Source organism: Bombyx mori, chromosome 13, assembly GCF_030269925.1.
Source record: "Bombyx mori chromosome 13, ASM3026992v2".
Classification (NCBI taxonomy): Eukaryota; Metazoa; Arthropoda; class Insecta; order Lepidoptera; family Bombycidae; genus Bombyx; species Bombyx mori.
The window spans coordinates 1,921,336-1,942,943 of NC_085119.1; the positions used below are offsets into that span (position 1 = coordinate 1,921,336).

A 21,608-nucleotide genomic window follows, 5' to 3' on the forward strand; every position below is an offset into this window, starting at 1 on the left:
AAATAATAATGTGTTCTACAAAGTCGTAGTATATTATTTTATTCTATCATCAATTGTTTTCGCAGGGTACGCGGTGTCAAGAATATTTTATGTCATTTTTTTACACCTTGTGTTACGTTATTGGAGTTTTAGTAAGGATCCCTAATTTTTCAAAAAAGAATATAGCCTATGTCATTCGGGAATAGTGTAACTTCCAAACAGTGAAAGAATCTTTCAAATCGGTTCAGTAGTTTCGGAGCCTAATCAATACAAACAAACAAACAAATCTTTCCTCTTTATAATATTAGTTGCCGATTAAGCTAGACGCTTAGAAATTAAAATATTTATATAATTTGTTTAACGTGTTGTTTGATCAAGTGTGTCTACTGTTTAAAGTATCACAACGACATTTTCGGAGTGATATTGAACACTTTTAAATACTGTTTGGTTACGTTTTGACTGAGTAACGATTTTTATGTTGGCACGATTATTTTTGAAGTACAATTTCAAAGGAAAAACAGATCGCATGCAGACAATCTTGGAATTTCGATTGCAGCTAGACCTTTATCGGTTTAGACTTCCAAAAACGTATAACTTTATTGTAATAGAAGCTTAAAGATACCGGAATCTATGCTCTAGATGATCCTTTATACGATATAGGCAAACTTAAAGTAACTATATATGACAGTGTTTGTTTATTGTATTAAGTATGATTCGTAGGTGATACCACATGTATGTATATGATCGTACTATAGTCTCACTCAAGCGAACACTTCGACGGATTTTACTGAATAGCCGTTACAGAAATATCGGTAAGAAACCGCACTAAAAGGCTTGCGATACCAAACTGAGCATAGTTTTGCCGTCACGCTATTGTCACACATAATTGCACATATGGTGATTACATTACAGAGGCACATTCAGGTTTTTATTATTTATTGCCCTTGCAGACAGACGAGCATACGGCCCACCCGATGGTGAGTGGTTACCGTCGATCATGGACGTGGCAGAGCCAAGCTGCTGCCTGCCGTTTAATACTCACCATAAGCTTCGTTCGAAGAATGAAATGTTTTTTTTTTATGATTGAAGGATTACTGGTGGCCCGGAGACCTTTCCAGTTTTACCAGTATAGGTGGGCGAGCAAAGGCTCAGCCATGAGAGGTGGGATTAGCCAACAGCTGCCCGAGCGCCTTCGAAGGAGACCTAACAACTCAAAAGTTACTGCTTCGCGAATGAATCTACTACCGCATCGGAATCACGACCCACTGAGAAGATCCGGCGAGAAACTCAGCGGGCTGATGCATGGGTTAGGTTGCACGTCGGAATGAAGTGTCATAGCGCTCGGGTATCATAGTAGAGGGGAGCTCATTCCAAAGCCGGATGGTAACATGTGTGAGGTAAAACATGTGTATGATGAAAGGGTGTGAAAACAGTTTTACATATTTTGGATGAAATTTCTTGTTCATTGCGATTTCGTATGTATTAGATGCGAACTTGATAAAAAAAAAAATTTTTGGACCTGTTTGCAGGTTTTTTACACCGGTGCTATCGCGAACAAATCCCTCGACGCGAATACACCGCGCGTCTAAATATCTCGATCTCATATCTTTCAGGCGCTTCAAATGGTTTTTGAAGTATCTACTACTTTTTTGATGCCTTTAACTAAAACCAGAGTAAATTTTACTACAACAGCGAGACGATACAACCTGTAAAGCACAACCTTGAGTTATAAAATATCTGTTTCGGCCTTAAAAAAATATTTTCGAGAAAGAAGCATGTAGAGTTGTAGCCACTCGTGCGGGCTTGCAATTGCTCATCAACAGTCCTTAAGATTGGTGTTAGGCGATTGGTATATAGGCAAAAAGATACATGTATGTATCTTACTTACTGTTGGCAGGACCTCTTTTGAGTCAAGCACGGGTAGGTACTACCAGCCCGCCTGTTTCTGCCGTGAAGCAGTAATGCGTTTCGGTTTGAAGGGTGGAGCAACCGTTGTAACTATACTGAGATCTTAGAACTTATATCTCAAGGTGGGTGGCGCATTTACGTTGTAGATGTCCATGGGCTCCAGTAACCACTTAACACCAGGTGGGCTGTGAGCTTGTCCACCCACCTAAGCAATTAAAAAAAGGTACCACCAGCCCGCCTGTTCCTGCCGTGAAGCAGTAATTCGTTTTGGTTTGATTTGAGACCTTAGAACTCATGTCTCAAAGTGGTTGACGGTATTTACGTTGTAGATGTCTATGGACTCCGGTAACCCCTTAATACCAGGTGGGCCGTGACCTGGTTCATCCGTCTAAACAATAAAAAAATTAATAAAACAAAATATTTAAGATGATATGAAATTAGTAGCGAAAGTCTAGAAATCTAGAGGGTCTCATTCGCATTCCTGTATCGTCTGATTAACAGCCAGACACTCTTTGTTAGTATCGTCTATTTTATTGTTGGTAAAGCATATTTCATGTTCACTCAAGTAGTTACCACTATTTAATTATCACTAATAAGGTGAAGTTCGTTGACACGTCATCTGCAAAAGGTTTTCAGTGCACGACGCCATGGAATAGATAAGGTTTTTGTGTCTAATTTAAATCGCATTTTCCAAAAGAAAACGTTCTAAATACGTCCACTTGGCTAACGTTTATAAAAACGATTTAAAAATAACGATTCGAGTTTATCTATGTATTTGAACGGATAATCTCCCCCACTCAAACGTATCTTTAGGAAAATTAAAAAATATATACATATCCATATTTAGATGACATCGAAAATTATTTGATACGTTACAATTTTCATTATCTTGATCGATTTAATATCGTTTTGTTTAATTTTAATGGTGTATGCAAAGAGTAATGTATTATATTTCGATTTAAGTCATTAGAACAACCTTTTTTTAGAGAAAGAATTAGTGGTGGCCTGGAATCTTTCTAGTTCCAAGACAGGGGGAAAAGCAAAGACTCATCCAAGAGTGATGGGATATGGTAACGGCTGCCCTAGTGTCTCCTGAGAAGACCTAACATCTCGAGGGCAGCTGCTTCGCGAATAAATCTACTAATGGATCAGAGTCGCAACCCCCTAAGAAGATCCGGCGAGGATTTTCTCGGGCTGATGAATGGGTTAGGTTGCACATCGAGCTCATTGCCGAGTTCGACGAGTACGGTTACCGGGGTCCCTAAGCCCGCTTGTAGTGCTAGAGCTGAAGGCGTCTAATGCTAAAGTTAACGGAACTGATCGATCCATAAAGAAGTGTCCAGGGCGTCTACGGTAACTGGCTCCACCGTTAGCAGGAATCGGGGAGTAGTCAGCAGCGGCAACGATAATATCATGACAAGTGTCGTGATCGAAGTGATCGAACTATTTAATACTGGTTGTAGAACTGGCAGGTAGGTCTGAAATGGTCACTGGAGCCCACAAGACTGAAATCACTGGACGTTTCAATTGAATGGTTTAACGGCTGTCTAGGCTTTTCCTGGTGGTAGGACGTCTTGCGAGTCCGCACGGGTAGGTACCACCACTCTTCCTTTTTGCTCCTATAGGCTCCGGTAACCATTTAACACCAGGTGGGCCATCAGCTCGTCCACCCATCTAAGCAATAAAAAACCCTTTAACTGCAATATATAAATGCTTCGCGGTAGAAATAGGCAGGATGTTGACATTTAAGCATGCAGATTCAAAATAACGTTTAATTAAGTTACAAGTGAGATTTCAAGGTTTTTTTTTGTTGCTTAAATGGGCGGACGAGCTCACAGTTTACCAGGAGTTCAGTGGTTTCTGAGCTGTCAACGTAATATCATAATAATCAATAGACAACATCAACGTAAATACCACCACCCATATTCAGACACGAGTTCTAACTTTCATATTTTTTAACAGTATAGTTGCTCGCTATCCTTTGAACTTTAATCAACACATTATGCCTTATGTGTTAGGTGTATGTTTACTGTAGTACAAGAGAAGAACGAGACATCTTGCACTCTTGCCCCAGGCATAAGACGGGCCTCGGGGAAAACTTCACTACACGGACTGAAGCTCCAAACGCAATGAGACAGGGGTGAGACGATACAAAAGGAAAGGTGTTTTTTTTTATTTTTTATTTAGCTTATTAAATATGGTTGGACGAGCTGGTACCACGTGTGACTTAAACTTTTCTCTTGCCCTAAAAGGGAAGATATATAAGACCCTAATAAGGCCTGCCGTCGTCTTTGGATCAGCTTGTTGGACCACTAAAATGACGGATGAAAGACGATGGCATGCAGCAGAGATGCGAATGTTGCGATGGATGTGTGAAGTAACGAGAATGGATAGAATACGGAATGAATATATTAGAGGAAGTTTGAAAGTGGCACCTGTGACCGAGAAGTTGAGAAGTGCGCGTTTGGGATGGTATGGCTATGTGATGAGACGAAATGAAAATGAGGCTGGCAAGAGAGTGCTAACTATGAATGTGGAAGGATATAGAGGAAGAGGTAGATCTAAGAAGAAATGGATGGATTGCGTGAAAGACGATATGTGTAAAAGGGGAGTGAGCATGGAAGGAGAAAACATGTTGCGCTGAACCCAGGCGACTGGGAAAAGAGCAGGAGAATGATGATGATGAGTTCACGGCCGACTTACAGGATGTCCACATCCAGTATCTTATTTACCAGTTTTTTTCATTTATTTTTATTCATTAAATTAGCGATACTCTAACCTAATTATGTTCCTTAACTTTGAAATATAAGGCTTGAAGACGTCGAATTGTCGAAGTTACCGAATAGAATGGTAATTGATGGAATCTATCCGCGGGCTTACAATACCTCCACAACCAGAATGTCGGTTGGTGATCGCAGTACGCTGGCCGAGAAGATATCTCTGATTTGGGGCACCTAATTTATTGATGAATAATCGAAATTGGACCTTAAGATGGGATATGACTGTGATGCATAGAAATGATGATTACTTGTATATTTCTGAAGGTGGCTTCAATGATCCCACATCTAAAAAATATGTTCACTAAAAACAATTTCCACAGTTGGAGAACACTATAAATGTATAAATTAACAAGCAAATCAAAATTTGAAGTCTCCTTTTTTAATTATCTTTATTACACCCTTTATCGTGTTTGTTTTAGTAACCTAATATTTATTTATTGATTAAGTCTGTCTCTGACCTAATCTCGGCCTGTAGAGAGAGCCTCTTACGAAATCTAATTTTGACGAGTAAGAACTCTGTGAAACGGAGAATCGAAAATTAATTGATTGCGGAGTTCGGCTTTTAGAATTTAGTGCTTCTAATTTGAAATAGAATGAAACTAAAAAAATGTAGGTTTTTTTTCAGCTAGTTCCACTGACGATTGTCAGTTATTTTATTACATCAAAAAAAAACTAATTAAATTTCTTTAATTACAGAAAATAGAAAAAAATCGATTATTATTTTAAATCTCCAAGGAAATAAATTGATTAAATCGTTTTGATTATTATTTTTTACCAAAAGTGCTCACCACAAGCGTCGTTTGAAGAAGGACATGTCATAGCACTCGGGAAGCACCGTAGAGGGGAGCTCATTCCAAAAAATAATATCAAGGCTTTGGAGCCTTGTAAAATTTGGATTTTCCTCATTACCAATTGATACTCTACAGTTGCAATTTTTTTTATTATTTTTTTTATTGCCTAGATGTGTGGACGATTTCACAGCCCACCTGGTGTTAAGTGGTTACTGGAGCCCATAGATATCTACAACGTAAAAGTGCCAACCACCTTGAGATATAAGTTCTAAGGTCTCAGTATTGTTACAACGGCTGCCCCACCCTTCAAACCGCAACGCATTATTGCTTCACGGCAGAAATAGGCGGGATGGTGGTACCTACCCGCGCGGACTCACAAGAGGTTCTACCACCAATAATAACTTTTACGTTAACTTTTACGCTATCAAGAACGTTAAAAAACTCTCACTAAGCACACTGGTATCTGTGTTAATTGCGTCAAATCTGCATATCGACGCCTGAAAGGCAAACGTGACTAAGCGACAATGCGTGAACTTTACAGTAGACTAATTTAAAGTTGAAATACCTGAAAAATATTATATTTTAACGAATCTAGCTGTAGGATTGAAATGATTTCAATAGACCTAGGAATATTTTTTTTTTGCGCATCGATTATGGTTATTGACACGGAATAGATAAATACCTTATTTGTCTATTCCGTGGTCTATCATCACTACCTGTGCGGACTCACAAGAGGTCCTTTCACCAGTAAAACTTCTCTACTCTTCAGGTGGAAAACAAGAACTATATAGCAGGGTAGTTTTTTTTTAAAGTAAGATATCCATTATACAGTGATCGGCCAATGGGGAATCGGACAGAGCTATGTCGGACTACGGCTCAAAATGGAATACCCCTTGAGAATAGAGCGCGAAATGGTGCGGACCACATGACTGCCCCACACAACCATTAAGTATTAGTAAAGTAGTAATAATAATATAACTCTTTGTTTGACGCACAATGTATCCGCAATGTATCATCCGGCTAAGCATCCGGCTATGGAATGAGCTCCCCTCCACGGTGTTTCCCGAGCGCTATGACATGTCCTTCTTCAAACGAGGCTTGTGGAGAGTATTAAGCGGCAGGCAGCGGCTGGGCTCTGCTCCTGGCATTGCTGAAGTCCATGGGCGACGGTAACCATCAGGTGGGCCGTACGCTCGTCTGCCTACAAGGGCAATAAAAAAAAAGCATATAACACAAATAATAGATGGGGCATAAATTGACGGCCTTATCGTTGAAAGCGATCTCTTTTAGGCAACTTTGCAGGGAGAGGAATAAGCAAACTAGCATGGACCGTGCTATATCTTAATAAACTTACATAAAAAAGATGTGTGGTGTCGTGGGACACCGGATAGGAACGAAGTTATATATAAAAAAAAACAATTAGGAAAAAAAACCGCGCGGTGAAATATCGCTGTGCGGAAAACAAGGCCTTATTCCACGGACTTTTTCTTACGGTTTTTACTATCACATTTTTTTTCAGTTCGGTCGCGCACCAAAATCCCAATCTCCTCCAAGCCTGCCGTAAGTCCTGGTCGCAAAGATAGGACCTGACTTGTCGCTGCCTGGCGTCGTGGCGTCGATGCTTGGCAGCGATGAGTCATGGAAGGCTATGCTCGACTTTTGCGAGTGCACCATCTCGCAGAAGGAGGCGGCGGGGCGAGTGAGGGAAAGCTCTCCTCACTACGCAGAAACCCGCCGCCGCCGAGCAGGGGGTCGGGACCGGGGTCGTATCCGTGACCTGGCCCCCTAAGAGCTAGGGGTCCCACCCGTTTTGTGCGGGGAGAGACCCAGACGTGGGGTGGCGTGCTCTGCACGCTCACCCGCAATAGGAAGCCGGGTGATGGTAGACCCCGTTCCCCCGACCGCTCTGGGGGAAGGTGTAACGCGGCGCCATCAAAGCGGGCTCTCGGCCCGCTGAACGAGGGAACTGGTGGTCGTGTCGCTGGCGGCCACCGGTCCGGCGTCCGTGGGACGGTGGGATGGATGTAATGTGCTCTGCGTCAACCCTGTCCCGCCGTTTCAATAGCCCCGACTGGGCTCCGGCCCGGTCCGAGGTAGGGCGCCGGTCGTGAGCGGCAGGAGTTTTTAGTGAGGTTCAACTCCCACATACCCCACCTGCCGCGCGGGTGGGGATCCGGCGATTTTCTCCTGTGGAAAAAAAAAAAAAAAAAAGCCTGCCGTAAGGAACTTAGTTCCGTTCCAAAAAATTTAGACTTATATACACAAGTGAAAGATAAATACATAAAAATAAATACTAAAAGTTACCGGAGCTCATAGATATCACAACGTGAATGTCTCCACACAACTTGAAACATGAGATCGAAGTCTGCTTTGTACTCGATTATTTCAGTTACACCCTTCAAATTGAACACATCACTGCCTTAAGTTATAAATAGGCAGAATATATTTAAAGAAATCATAAATAGCTATCGTTGAAATTCATGTTTCTTAAGTTATCGCCTGGCGGATGTTTATTTTCTGTGATCTTTCAAATCACCAACTATCAGGTATTCTGGTATTAGTATAAAATGCCGTGGAATGAAGTTCAACATTTTCCTTAGAAACGAAGTTTCGGTGGTCCTGTTTCTCAGACACAAATAAGATGAAATTTGTCAAAGTGATATCTACGTATTTTGTTTTTTTTATTGTATGAAATTTATTGATTGGTCATAAATATGGTCACAAGTTCAGTAGCACCTGAAACATGGATACTAGAACGTGTGTGATTTTAATTATTGTAATTAAATGTTTGAAAATTGAAACCATATCTATACTAATATATAAATCTACAGTGGTTTTTACGGATGTTCCGTTATAACTACTGAACCATGTATCCGATTGACTTGAAACTTGATATCCGTGTAGAAAATACATGTACTTAATGGATAGGCTAATATTTATATGAGTGTCGGACTCCCTAATAATAATGACAATAAATAATAAAGTTAATTTTAAATTCCCAGCGAAGCGGGCGAGTACGACTAGTTAATATATATTAAAGCAGAATATAACGGGAACACATAAAATAGGAAGGAATTGACCTGAAAAATTTCACAACAATCGACTTAGACGTCACTGTCACGTGTCACGTGGCTTAACTATACAGCTGTTTCTGACGTTATTTATACAGGGTGTCACGAAATTATCGAAGCCACAACGTGGATAAACTATAAGTCTAACGTGAATGAAAATTAGCTCACATTTTTGAGCATAAATATATTATTTAGATCCGTAATGTAACGCAAAGTTAACTTAAGTGATTTTAAATTGTGTTACATTGCGTGCTGTGCAAAGAACATTAGTACATCGTAATTATTCGAAAATGTATTTGTAATCATCTCTCGAGTTTTGCAATCGGATTTCTTTATCGGGAAAGGGTACGTGTAGTATGTGTGTGTATAAATGTATACCGATGTAACTCCATAATCACTGCATAGTATAAAACAAAGTCGCTTTCTCTGTCCCTATATCTGTCTGTCCTTATGTATGCTTAAATCTTTAAAACTACGCAACGGATTTTGATGCGGTTTTTTTAATAGATAGTTATTGAAGAGGAAGGTTTATATGTATGATAACATCCATTAGACAGTGGAGAAATCAATAATAAATTACAGTTTCCGAAGCGAAGCGAGGGCGGGTCGCTAGTCTAATTATAAATACGAAAGTGAATTTCTACTCAACCAATCATCATGTATTGCATACACGTTAACTGGGGTCCGAAATGGAATCGGTATATTTCATCCAAAAACCAAAAATTTCAGGCTTATACTTGTATATACTTACTAGTTGGCCCGGCAAACGTGGTGTTGCCATATAAATTATTTCTAGGAAAGATAAATAACCCAGATACCAACTGCAGCGCCATCTGCCGGGCTGATTTGTCAATCTAAACCATTCTCGAATCCACCTGAAGGTATACAGAAAATTTCATCCAGCCGTTTAGGAGGACTTCAGTGACAAACACACGCACAGAAGAAATATATTTCCAAATTTTAACGCGAAGCCGCTTCTAAAGCCGTGATTAGAGATATGAGAGAAAGTTATTTTTGGAAAGGATCAAAAGTCTAGTAATTTTACTGAATGCACAATCTAATTAACATAATGCTTTGTAATATTAAAAATACTTTTCGGTTTTAATAAATAAACATATTCAACATAAAATCATTATCTTTTCTTTCGTATGACAATTAATAATGATAATGTTACAGTATTTAGGTATTCATTGTTGTTTCAATTTGTTTCTGAAATTGTAAAATAAATCGAAACGCTCGTTCGAAATTCGATTTAGTCTCTGTCGGTCTTAATAGTATTCAGATTTCAGTAGATTCAGAATAATTTGGCATCCTATTTGAATTTTTTTACAATTTACACAATCCTCTGTTGTGTTGTGGCCACAAAAAAATTGCAACAAAATGAAAATTATAATTTGCGTAATTACTGGTGGTAGGACCTCTTGCGAGTGCGCACGGGTAGATGAGTGGACGAGCTCACAGCCCACCTGGTGTTAAGTGGTTACTGGAGCCCATAGACATTTACGACGTAAATGCGCCGCCCACCTTGAGATATAAGTTCTAAGGTCTCAAGTATAGTTACAACGGCTGCCCCACCCTTCAAACCGAAACGCATTACTGCTTCACGGCAGAAATAGGCAGGGTGGTGGTACCCACCCGCGCGGACTCACAAGAGGTCCTACCACCAGTAATTACGCAAATTATAATTTTGCGGGTTTCATTTTTATTACACGATGTTATTCCTTCACCGTGGAAGTCAATCGTGAACATTTGTTGAGTACGTATTTCATTAGAAAAATTGGTACCCGCCTGAGATTCGAACACCGGCGCATCGCTCAACACGAATGCATCGGACGTCTTATCCGTTAGGCCACGACGACTTCGTTCCCACCACCCCGCCTATTTTTGCCGTGAAATAGTAATGCGTTTCGGTTTGAAGGGTGGGGCAGCCGTCTAACTATACTGAGACCTTAGAACTTATATCTCAAGGTGGTCGGCGCGTTTACGTTGTAGATGTCTATGGGCTCCCATAACCACTTGACACCAAGTGGGCTGTGAGCTCGTCCACCCATCTAAGCAATAAAAAAAAAACCGAGAAGCTGTGCACACATGTATGATACCGCGTTACTGGAAATAATAATATCAAGAATATGTTGATTTTTTTATTATGAAATAATTTGATGATAATGATAAATTTGACTATGAAAATTTTATATCATTACCTATTGAGAGGTAGTTCCAATTTTTTTGTGGTCGATTAACATATTTTGAATGCTCATACAAATATAGGTGTTTCCGTATTCCGTGAGAAAAATGGTTTTTTTTTTTTAAACAAATTACAATCATTAAATTTAATTATGTAAAATAGGTTTTGAAGACACTGGCTTAACTTCGAAGGTGAAACAGTTAAAATTAATAATTGCAAAATCCCACCGTGTACCATGTGAGCGAACTAGTGGTATTTGGTATTTTGAGCATGAAAAGAGTAATGGAGAGGACTATGTACACAGTTTTTTGCGAGATCAAATTAAGAATGAGAAGATTCGCATGAGGATCAAGATAACAGGCATACGTTGGGAGATTGAAGTGGCAGTGAGCAGGGTACATTTCTCGTAGAACAGAAGGCAGCTGTGGTTCTCGAGGGGTGCACGCGTACTAAGATGTAGCGCGGGTAGGTCTCTCACAACTTTTGTCATATTACTGGGTTCAGGCAACGTATGACCCGTCTCTGTGGTGAGGCTTGGGGTGACTCTCTCGCTGCGAGAGAAGGTATGCACAAGTACGTGTCACCAACTTTTTGCCACGAAGTGGTGCGCCTTCCAGCTTGAAGGGAGAAACAGATGCTATAAAATATAATAAACTTTAACCACTTATTTCTAGATGTGTTGACTTTGAAGTCGTCGTGGCCTAAAGGATAAGGTACCAATTTTTCTAATGAAATACGTACTTAACAATTGTTCACGATTGACTTCTAGAGTGAAGGAATAGCATCGTGTAATAAAAATTAAACCCGCAAAATTATAATTTGCGTAATTACTGGCGGTAGGACATCTTGAGTCCGCACGGGTAGGTAGGGTAGGTACCACTACCCTGCCTATTTCTACCGTGAAGCAGTAATGCGTTTCGTATCTCAAGTTGGGTGGCGGCATTTACGTTATAGATGTCTGTGGACTTCGGTAACCACTTATTTTACTCATATATTAAAAACATTACACACACTGTCATGTATTTGACACGCACACGCATGCATACTATTTGTTTATTGTCAAATTTTTCTATTTGCTTATAAGTCTGGTCAAATTGAAAATAGATTATATCAATGTTTGTCTAAAGCCGAAATGTTTGTCTTGGCGAAATCTTAATTATAGAAATATAGTAAGTAGCAGTCTTTGACAATACCTAGAATCATAATTACTTATAATTTCTAAAACTTATAATTTCAATTAATTATAGTCGAATTTCGAGTACCAGGGGACCACTAAGTACATTAGTAAAAGTTGGCGTGTAGACAAAAAGTAGACGTGGTGGTATGTCGGCATGTTTAAAACATTGGTTGGAAATGATTTGTCGTAGGTTGGGTAGGGCAGGGTCTGCGCACAATGAGAGCTATAATTTTACGTTCCTTTTAAGGATTTATATTTTTACGTTACTCGACGTAACATAACAGTTTTTTAAATTGTGTTTTAAAATATAGCATTAGCCTTGTTTTCGTAGCAAAATTAGTTAAGCCCTTAAAATGTTCTCCATCTCAAAAAACAATATCCATTATTTAAGACCGGTGAAAATCGAATAAATAAAATGGATCCAAAGAAATTGTAAATATCTTAGATCGAATAAATAAATAAATAATGCAGACAGATATACAAAAAACCAATTCGCTAACGTGAAAATAAATTTACAAATCAGCCTGTACTTCGAATTGAAAGGCGTACTTATTTGAGACTTAGTTATTTGCATTGTTTTAGTTCGTTTGAATTACCGTGTACTTTGTATCATTATTCATTTATTTATTAAATGTATTAAAATGAAAGATATATAAGCCAACAGATCTCTAGGAAAGGTTAGATTTAAAAGTGGATAGAGATAAAAAAGGTGGTCATTTCAAAGTAAATTGCGTCACCTGACAATAAGACTTAGAATGTGACGATATCCTTATATCCCCTTGTCCCTTGGACAAGGAATACACTTTAACCGTGTCGAATTAGTAAAATTTGGTTAAGTTCACCTCGTGTTCAAGAATGCCGAGGGAAAACCTTTTTTTTTTATTGCTTAGATGGGTGGATGCGCTCACAGCCCACCTGGTGTTAAGTGGTTAATGGAGCCCACAAACATCTACAAAGTAAATGCGCCACCCACCTTGAGACATAAGTTCTAAGGTCTCAGTATAGTTACAACGGCTGCCCCACCCTTCAAACCGAAACGCATTACTGCTTTACGGCAGAAATAGGCGGGCTTGTGAGCTTGGTTATTTCCTGGTGGTAGCTTGTATTGTGAAATCATGCCTACTTCGGGTACAAAAAAATCTCCGTTTTCCGATTTGAACAATAGAACTGTCGTCAGTACTTCAATGATTGAGAGTACAATTTCATGGTTCAAGATTTAAAAAAATTAGCGGTGGTAGGTCCGCGCGATACCTACGTATCACCACCCTGCCTATTTCTGCCGTGAAGCGGTAATGCGTTTTGGTTTAAAGGTGGGGCAGCTGTTGTAATGCTTGAGACCCTAGAACTTATATCTCAGGGTGGGTGGTGCATTTACGTTGTAGATGTCTATGGGCTCCAGTAACCACTTAACACGAGGTGGGCTGTGAGCTCGTCCACCCATGTAAGCAATAAAAAATAAAAAATAAATCATAATAGTCCCCGATAATCGCAAAGAAATGTTATAGGTGTGCCACCATCACATGGATTCTATTTTGATTATTATTCAAGTAAAGCTAAGTTACAAACAGAAAACGCTCAACGTCACACATATCAATCAGTTTGGCGTGATTCATCAGTAGTGAAGAGAAAGTCGTGATTGACTTGTTACGAATGTCTTTGAGGAAAACAAGCAAGTTTATTATGGGATTTATTGACTTGGCCATTTTTTACCATTTCACTAGTGTTTTGTGTAAGATGAATAGACGAGTTTATAGTCTACCTATTGTTAAGTGTATAGACTTAATACCTATCAAAAATTAATATTAGGGACTCCTTGAGACGAAAGGTCTTATTAGTATTTTAGAAAACAAAGAATCGTTAATGTAATGGAGGATGTTGTATTTTAGATCCTTTTTAAAATATCTTTACTGGTGCAGCTCACAATATTCTCACAGTTTGTCGTGTTCAATAAATACACATTAAAATCTTTGTTAGATACCTTTGGTCAGTTCAAGTCTATTGTATATTTTTTTGATCGACACAAAAATCAGGGTACCAAAATTAAAACGTTGCAAATCAATCGACTCAGGAGTCGACTGAATACATGTTTCGCTTCCAAAAGGATTCACTCAGTTGTGCACTGCGCATGATCCAGAGCTTAACATAGAAAGAAGTCTTATTCTAAAAAAATATAAAGTATTTTTATTTTCAAATAAATCTTTGCTTGCGAGTATACCAGAATATTCCCACCAGCGCCAGTTAGTACTGTATCGTTTATAACAAAGCATTCCAATTAGGCGCATGTGGGTGTTTAGAATATATCCGATAGCTCTACGTATATATGTGTGAGTTTCTCTATTGATGCGTATTGAGTTTCGGTGGTGTCAATTAAAATGGAGTCTTCTGAGCATTTCGTGATTTTCTTTGGATTAACTCTACTATATTCACAACTTGGTGAGTTTGGTATTTTTTAGATACTGTTTTAGATAGAATTTGCAAGATAAAGAGAATTTCAGTTGGAAGTGCTATAAATAATGTTTTGAAGCTGTTAAGTTCAGTTTCATTTGTAAGCTTTATTAAAGAAAAATCTGTGGTTATTTTCTAAAAAAAAACCATTAAGGAAATTGTTTTTTAAAACTGTATATTTAGTAGTATTAGAATAATTAATACAAAAAAAAATATTTCCAAACATTTACACCAAATTTTATTTTAATAGCCTAAAAGTACATATTATTATCCGCAACACGCTTCGTCAGATTATAGAAATAGAGTTATCAGCAACATGTTTCGTCAAAAAGTACAATATACAAGCGTCGTCATAATTAATTGTATTAGTAACCATGTATGATTAGTAATGGATACTGTTTGGTTTTATTATTACTACTTACAATACTGTTACTAAATAGTAGCATTACATGTTCACTCGAAGTTAAAGCAATATTATCCTCGGTACCTTAAATTATTTTAATGAAATAAAACGTTAATTCTTGCAGCGTACGGTCTAGATTTCTCCAATTTCCCAACTTTGGAAGAGTTCCTCAAGGAGCCCATGGTAAACGATGACAGAATCGTGGGGGGACAGGAGGCCTTCATCGATGATTACCCCCACCAAGTATCGTTTGTGGTGAACAATACGTATTTTTGCGGCGGCTCGATCATCAGCGAGAACTGGATATTGACTGCAGCCCATTGCTCTCAGAAGTAAGAACTTTATATATGTATTCCTAACAAAACCGGCAGTAGTTCTACTTTGAAAAAAAAAGTCCTGGTATTGCTGCGTCACCTGCCTCTAATATTAAATCTAAAGCATCCTAGGATGTGTATACACGATATACAGTAATCCCCTATATAACGCGGTAGATTGGTTTCGCGTTATACGAAACGCGTTGTAAGAGTATTGTCGCATAACGTGCTTGTGTGACCCCATATAGCGCATTATGTACAAATGTAATGAAAGATAACCAATGTTTTTTCACATCAAAAACTAGGAACACAAATTAAATAAATTAATTTAATTTAATTTTATAACAACATAACTGACACAATGTGTAAAGGTACTCGAAATTAATTATGAATTGTAAAAATCATTATAAATTTCACAGTAGAGATATAGTATAACGTATGAAATCCCCGCGGTATGTGGGGGAATATCTGCGTTATACGAGGGACTGAAATCGCGTAATATGAAAATGCGTTATAAGAGTACCGTGCTATAAGGGTTTTACTGTACATTACAATAATTTACACAAATTTAAATTGTTCTCAGCACAAGATTAAAAAGTATAGATCAATTCACTTTGCTTTAGGTTATAATAGTTACATTGGATTTATTTTTGCAGATCAGTGGAAGCTACATTTTATATTTTATTTCTAATTTACGGTAGAATATAAGGGTGCAAACTAGTCTTAAATAAAAATAAAAAAAACGTGGGAATGTCTGTCTTAGAATGTGCTTTATGTTCATTTCACTTTATGTTCAGTTCATTGGTGGTAGGACCTCTTGTGAGTCCGCACGGGTATGTACCACCGCCCCGCCTATTTCTGCCGTGAAGCAGTAATGCGTTTCGGTTTGAAGGGTGGGGCAGCCGTTGTGACTATACTGAGACCTTAGAACTATATCTCAAGGTGTGTGGCGCATTTACGTTGTAGATGTCTATGGGCTCCAGTAACCACTTAACACCAGGTGGGCTGTGAGCTCGTCCACACATCTAAGCAATAAAAAAAAAAACGTGTGAACGTGTTGATCGCGAGCTACACGGTAGGCGAAGTGGGGGGGTTTTAGGTTTTATTTCCGTTACGGAATTTCTTGATTCGGTCGCCGCGCTCAAAGTCCGCGATAAAAGCTATGCAATAGCTTAACAATTATCAAACTTATGTATGTTCATATTTTTCAGCGTCGACCCCTCGACAGTGGTCTTAAGAGGTGGAAGTTCATGGCGGAAGAATGGTACTATCATTCCCATTGAAAAAGTGATAGCGCATCCAGAGTATGACAACCCTGCGTTCGACAAGGATGTCGCTGTTATGAAGACCAAAGAACCTATACAATTTAGTGACACAATGCAGCCTATAGGGCTACCTTCAATGGATAGAGCAATGAGAGGTGGAACGGAGGTATCGGTCAGCGGGTGGGGACGTACTAAGGTAATTTCAACCCTGTTTACCAGTGGAAAGTTATTTTGATGCCGCGAAAGTTTCAATTACATTCCAGTATGCAGGCAGTTGTCCAGTATGCATGTTGTGTAGGCAGACGATCATGCGGCCCACCTGGTGGTAAGTGGTTACCGTCGCTCATGTATGTCAGTAATGCCGGGGGCAGAGCCAAGCCGCTGGCTACCATAAGTCACAAACCGGGTACGAAATCTCCTTTTAAACCTATATGCATGTATAGGCTTGTGTTTGTAGAAACCGAACAGTACCTGCGAACCGTTGTAGATGTCTATGGGCTCCAGTAACCACTTAACACCAGGTGGGCTGTGAACTTGTCCACACATCTAAGCCATAAAAAAAACGGTCGGTAGGCCTTTATACAATACATTAAATACTTGGACGTTGTGTCTTAAAGTGGGTAGTGATACTCATGTTGTGAGTATGTTTGTAGGATGTATGTAGGCTCCTGTAACCACTTATTATCAAGTGGATTATAAGTTCGTACAGATATCAAGTGTTATAAAATATAAAAACTTCGACATATAAGTATCTTGGTTGTTCTCCGATTATTATCTAACATAAAAGTGGTTGACTGTATAATATGAAGTCGTAAAAGTTAGAATTTACGAGCCGCCTAGTATATAATAAATCTAATAATACTAACTTTGGCATGCGGCTTTGTTTTTTTTTTTTATTGCTTAGATGGGTGGACGAGCTCACAGGCCACCTGATGTTAAGTGGTTACTATAGGCAGGATGGTGATACCCACCCGCGCGGACTCACAAGAGGTCCTACCACCAGTTGTTCGCGTTTAGTTTGATTTTGTTTATTAATTTTGACTCAGAACAGGGTTTATTTTAGGACCTTGCTTTTGAGTAGTGTTGTATGTAATTCCATTAGGTCTTAATGCATACGTGCTCTGAGCATCATGGGAAAACCGTATTTTGTCTTTGCACATTTTAATGATAGGACTTCTTAATGCACTTTTTTTTCCGAGTATAGTCGTCGTGGCCTAAAGGATAAGACGTCCGGTGCATTCGTATGTAGCGATGCACCGGTGTTCGAATCCCGCAGGCGGGTACCAATTTTTCTAATGAAATACGTACTCAACAAATGTTCACGATTGACTTCCACGGTGAAGGAATAACATCGTGTAATAAAAACCAAACCCGCAAAATTGTAATTTGCGTAATCACTGGTGGTAGGATCTCTTGTAAGTCCGCACGGGTAGGTACCACCACCCCGCCTATTTCCGCCGTGAAGCAGTAATGCGTTTCGGTTCGAAGGGTGGGGTAGCCGTTGTAACTATACTGAGATCTTAGAACTTATATCTCGAGGTGGGTGGCGCATTTACGTTGTAGATGTCTATGGGCTCCAGTAACCACTTAACACCAGGTGGGCTGTGAGCTCGTCCATCCATCTAAGCAATAAAAAAAAAAAAAAAAAAAAAGTTACTATAATTTCCTTTTTTCTGTTCCCGTCATGATATTACAATTTATTTATATCAGAGGGTTAGTTGTTTTCTAAGACGATCATCTACTTCGTGCTTTGGGAGTGGCGCGTCTCCCTAATAGTGAGTTGCGCACGCGGAAGGCCCATTCTCGGCGGTCCGTGCTCGAGTTGTGGTCGAGCCCGTTGGCCAACCCCACATGGGGTCTACAGACCGTCGAGGCGGTTTACCCGGTCTTTGATGACTGGGTGAATCGTGGCCGAGGACGCCTCATCTTCCGTTTGGTGCATGTGCTGACTAGGCACGGATGCTTTGGGAAGTACCAGCGTAAACCCTGTCTCGCCGTCTCAATAGCTCCGACTGGGTTCCGGCCCGGTCCGAGGTAGGGCACCAGCTGTGAGCGGCAGGAGTTTTAGTGAAGTTCAACTCCCACATTACCACTCGCAAAAAATCATGATAATCCGTTGCGCAGTTTAGACTTGAAAACTTAACAAATCAACTTTTGCGTTCATAATTTTATATATGGATAATAAAATATCATTATATTTTTTATTATAACTACGATTAACACAAGACTCCATAACGCGTGTTCGTAATTCTGCGACATGAGTATTAGAAAACGCTTACAACAATCCTACATTTTAAAACAATATATATTGGATTTTAGTGGACCACAATTCGATTTAGCGCAGATTCGGTGATGTGAAATTTTCAATAAGAACACCTGTACTATATACCTTAACTGGCTCTACTTATTGCTTTTAATATGTAGACACAGATTATACTAAGTTGTTTGCCTGTCATTGAATAAGATATTTAGGATATTTAGATTGCGAATTTGTATTCATGTTGGCTTTATAGTTAAACAGCAGTAGGTATGTAAATTTCTAGTCTTCCTCAGCATTCAAACGATAGGATAGGCAAATGTTTTCTACTTTACATACTCTTGACTACTAATGATAATATTTGGTTAACAAATCAATACTAAAAGCTGATTTGACGACGTGCCTATAGGTTTCTATTTCGATTTTTTTTAAGCTTATGCATAGATTTTATCGCGGGCCTTGAGCGCGGCTTGAGAGCGGAATCGTGAAATTCCGTAACGAAAAAAACCTTCCACCCCTCACTGCGCGTACTATGTAGCTCGCGTTCAATACATTCACATGTTGGGCTTGTGTAGTGTTTATAGTAAGAAGTCTAAACACCGATTTATGTACTATCAAAATATGTGATATAATTTCATGGGTAACACAACGATAGCGCGATTCAGCTTTTGCGTCAAGCGCCATCTATCGGCGACAAACGGAATTGTAAAATAGAAAATTATATCACATTACAATGCGTTGGGCATGCCATTTTCTATTGCTTAGTCGAAGAATTTTATTACTACTCCTACTACTCATTCAGTGATTGGAGTGGTATTAAAAATTAAACTAGCTAAACCGTTGATTCTGGGCGAATAAGAGTTAGAACTAGCATCCAAAGGCGTGTCTTTATCCCATATAGCGCCCTCTAGTGAGTGCGCGGTCAAAATGGAATACTCACAATGTAGCAGATTTATTGAAAGCTTTATAATTGCATTTTTTTTGTTTTTTTCGTTATCTACATGTAGTTTAAAAATGTTTTTGTTGCATTCCAGCAAGGAGCCGCTTCGATTCCCGAAAGACTGATGGACGTGCGTATACCAGTCGTGTCGTATCCGGAGTGTTTCCTGTCGTACTTTTCAGTCCTCACGAGGAACATGTGGTGCGGCGGGAACTTCTTCTTGGGTGGTCAGGGAACTTGCCAGGTCCGTTTATTCTTCTTCATTTCTTCTTTATTTCTTCTTTATTTCTTTTCTTATTCATTTTAGTTTAGAATTTTCGTAAATAATTAATTATATTAGATTTTGCGATTGCATGCAGCAGAGATGCGAATGTGGCGATGGATGTGTGGAGTAACGAGAATGGATAGAATACGGAATTAATATGTTAGAGGAAGTCTGAAACTGGCACCTGTGACACAGAAGCTGAGAAGTGCGCGTTTGGGATGGTATGGACATGTGATGAGACCAAATGAAAATGAGGTTGGTAAGAGAATATTAGCTATGAATGTGGAAGGATATAGAGGAAGAGGTAGACCTAAGAAGAAATGGATGGATTGCGTGAAAGACGATATGGGTAAGATGGGAGTGAGCGAAGAAATGGTATATGATAGAAGAGTATGGAAGGAGAAAACATGTTGCACAGTCACACACATCCAATTATTTATTGTATTGTTTTTTACATATACCACCTTTTCTCAACGCACTATAGTATTCAAAATAAACCTTCCTTCTTTCATTAGCTTTATACGCAGACGTGTCTTCATTGTAAGCGGTCACGGCTACTCCTAAATATCATCAATATCATGACGCCCCGGCTCCCGATTGATCACTTTCATTTTCTTTATTGAGCACTGTGACATTTCTTTACAGAATGTTAATATAGTATTATACTGGCCGTACTTGCCGCTTCGCGGGGCATTTAAAATTAACATTATTATTTATTGTCATTATTATTAGGGAGTCCAACACTCATTTCAATATTAGCCTATCCATTAAGTTTTCTACATGGATACCAAGTTTCAAGTCAATCGGATGCACAGTTCAGTAGTTATAACAGAACATCCGTAAAAACCACTGTAGATTTATATTAGTGTAGATTATGAGATTTTTCAGCAATGTTGACTGACTTGATTTGACGTACTTCTTCCTTGACTTGACTGTACTCCTTGAGTGTCGTAATAACGATTATGTTGCCTTTGAGTCTTAGATGGAAAGTCTAGTATGTCCAGACCTTACTTCGACAGAAGAGTTTATCACAAAATCCTTGTCATCTCTTTTCAGGGCGATTCTGGAGGATCAGCAGTTCAAGACGGTATGGCAGTTGGCATCGTGTCTTTTGGACGTGGTTGTGGCCAGTCTTTCGCTCCAAGTGTGTTCGCCAATATTGCCGCACCTCCCATCAGGAACTTCATCAAAGAACACACAGATCTTTAATAGTGGTTAAATTTATAAATTTTTTGCACACTGTTCTTTAATGCAGTGTTTCTAGTATTTTAGTATCTTAGTTTAATTGACGGAAAGGTTTAAAATAAATCCTATGGTTTATTCTTTTCTTTTGCTGACTATTCACATAGCCTTTAAGCTATATATAAAATATGCAATGTAAGAGTTGTATCATTAAGGACATCGAATTGAACGTGTTAATTATTAAAATTATTTTTAATGATGTGGTATATTTTATTCAAAGCCTAATTTACAAAATGTCATTATATTTTGTTCAAAGTCCAATTTAAAAAGAAAAGTTAGTAAAGTAGACGAAACACATTCAAAGTAAGTACCTACCAAGAACGAAGAAATATAAACCGTTTATAAGAAAGCCCGCTCGTTCGAATTTAGGTGCTTACTCTCCCTTAAACAGAATCCTTTGGGACTACAATAATGTCCACGGTAGCGCGGTCCCCGTCAATGTTCCTTCGGAGTTGTCCGATTGCGCTGAACTTATTTTAAGTGAAATAGATGTTTTTTCAAATTGTCTCACTACTTACAGGAAAAATCTGTGGCGGATCATCTCCCAATTAAATTAATCTTAAGCAATGAATGAAATGTATCCGAA

General features: G+C 38.9%; 2 protein-coding genes across 37 annotated transcripts in view; one reads left to right on the forward strand and one right to left on the reverse strand.

The window, feature by feature from the left end:
• LOC101746805 (sensory neuron membrane protein 2) overlaps positions 1-833 on the reverse strand; it is a 53,599-nt gene extending 52,766 nt beyond the window's left edge. For 7 of the 35 annotated variants that reach the window (XM_062671701.1, XM_062671678.1, XM_062671683.1 and 4 more), the window contains exon 1: positions 741-828. Coding sequence is in view for 2 of the 35 variants with exons in the window: in XM_062671699.1 (XP_062527683.1) it covers positions 707-711 (5 nt within the window). In the remaining 33 variants the exon portion in view is untranslated. Of the gene's footprint in view, positions 1-601 lie in introns of all 35 variants that reach the window. The other 28 variants (XM_062671676.1, XM_062671697.1, XM_062671673.1 and 25 more) reach the window with 11 other exon arrangements.
• A 12,775-nt stretch (positions 834-13,608) lies between these two features.
• Positions 13,609-21,221, forward strand: LOC101746664 (trypsin-1). 2 transcript variants are annotated; one of them, XM_062671713.1, is made up of 5 exons: positions 13,609-13,620; positions 14,864-15,071; positions 16,265-16,514; positions 19,610-19,759; positions 20,837-21,221. In XM_062671713.1, the coding sequence occupies exons 2-5, from the start codon at positions 14,920-14,922 to the stop codon at positions 20,987-20,989; spliced, it is 705 nt and encodes a 234-aa protein (XP_062527697.1). In that variant the 5' UTR covers positions 13,609-13,620; positions 14,864-14,919; the 3' UTR covers positions 20,990-21,221. The 2 variants fall into 2 exon arrangements, with proteins under 2 accessions (XP_062527697.1, XP_012547171.2); XM_012691717.2 differs by lacking the exon at positions 13,609-13,620 and adding an exon at positions 13,988-14,324.
• The last annotated feature ends 387 nt before the right edge of the window (positions 21,222-21,608 follow it).